The sequence below is a fragment of the Kryptolebias marmoratus genome, unplaced genomic scaffold (genome assembly GCF_001649575.2).
Source record: "Kryptolebias marmoratus isolate JLee-2015 unplaced genomic scaffold, ASM164957v2 Scaffold132, whole genome shotgun sequence".
Lineage (NCBI taxonomy): Eukaryota > Metazoa > Chordata > Actinopteri > Cyprinodontiformes > Rivulidae > Kryptolebias > Kryptolebias marmoratus.
This window is the reverse complement of record NW_023665866.1, coordinates 1-1,049: the sequence shown is the minus strand read 5'-3', so window position 1 is coordinate 1,049 and position 1,049 is coordinate 1. Positions and strand designations below refer to the sequence as shown.

Sequence of the window (1,049 nt, the reverse complement as noted above, 5' to 3'; positions counted from 1 at the left end):
TTAGAGCTCCAACAGGACCGGGTTTAGAGCTCCAAACAGGACCAGGTTTAGAGCTCCAACAGAACCAGGTTTAGAGCTCCAACAGGACCGGGTTTAGAGCTCCAACAGGACCGGGTTTAGAGCTGTTCTTCATAAAGCCGTGTGGTTCTGGTTCTGGTTCTGCTGCAGGGGGTTCTGATGAAGGCGGACGTCGAAGGTGAGATCAGAGTGAAGTGCTACATGCCGAGCTGCTCAGGTGAGAATGAAACACCAAGCTGAGCGGTTCTGACCGGTCGGGGAACCGGACTCTGACCGTCTGTTCTGACCCACAGAGATGAGAATCGGTCTGAATGAAGAGTTCAGCATCGGGAAGTCTCAGCTGCGAGGTAAACAAACAAACAAACAAACAAACAGGTGAAGAGTCTCTGATGAGTCTCACATCAGCTGGTTCTGCTCAGGTTACAGGGTTTGTTTGTTTGTTTGTTTGTTTGTTTGTTTGTTTGTTGCAGGTTACGGAGCTGCCGTTCGGGTCGATGAGTGCCGCTTCCATCAGATGGTCCGACTGGACGAGTTCGACAGCCATCGGATCCTCCGGCTCTGCCCGAGTCAGGGAGAGGTGAGTGGACCCTCAGCGTCAGTTCTTCCTGCTTGGTTGGATCTGGGTCTGACTCCGCCCCCTCCTATTGTTGTTGTTGTTGTTGTTGTTGCTGCAGCAAACGGTGATGACGTACCAGCTGAGCGACGACCTGCCCTCGGCTCCTCCTTTCCGCCTGTTTCCATCCATCGAGAGAGACGCTGCAGGAAGGTAAACACCTGCTGTTCAAACACAACAACACACCGGGTCAGAACCACCAGAACCATCAGAACCACCAGAACCACCAGAACCACCAGGTGTGGTGTGGGCTGCACCAGATCTGAGGATTAATTCAACCAGGATTAGTTCAGCTGTGCTGCTTCCTCCCAGGTGGAGTCATCCATCCATCCATCCATCCATCATCCATCCATCATCCATCATCCATCCATCCATCATCCATCCATCCATCCATCCATCATCCATCCATCATCCATCC

The 1,049-nt window shown here is 52.4% G+C and overlaps 1 protein-coding gene across 1 annotated transcript in view; it reads left to right on the top strand.

Moving 5' to 3' along the window:
• ap4m1 (adaptor related protein complex 4 subunit mu 1) overlaps positions 1 to 1,039 on the top strand; it is a 6,014-nt gene extending 4,975 nt beyond the window's left edge. The window contains exons 9-12 of the mRNA XM_017404591.3: positions 169 to 235; positions 312 to 365; positions 489 to 595; positions 693 to 1,039. Of these exons, the coding sequence (XP_017260080.1) occupies positions 169 to 235; positions 312 to 365; positions 489 to 595; positions 693 to 788 (324 nt within the window). The 3' untranslated portion in view covers positions 789 to 1,039. The remainder of the gene's footprint in view (positions 1 to 168; positions 236 to 311; positions 366 to 488; positions 596 to 692) is intronic.
• Positions 1,040 to 1,049: the final 10 nt, after the last annotated feature.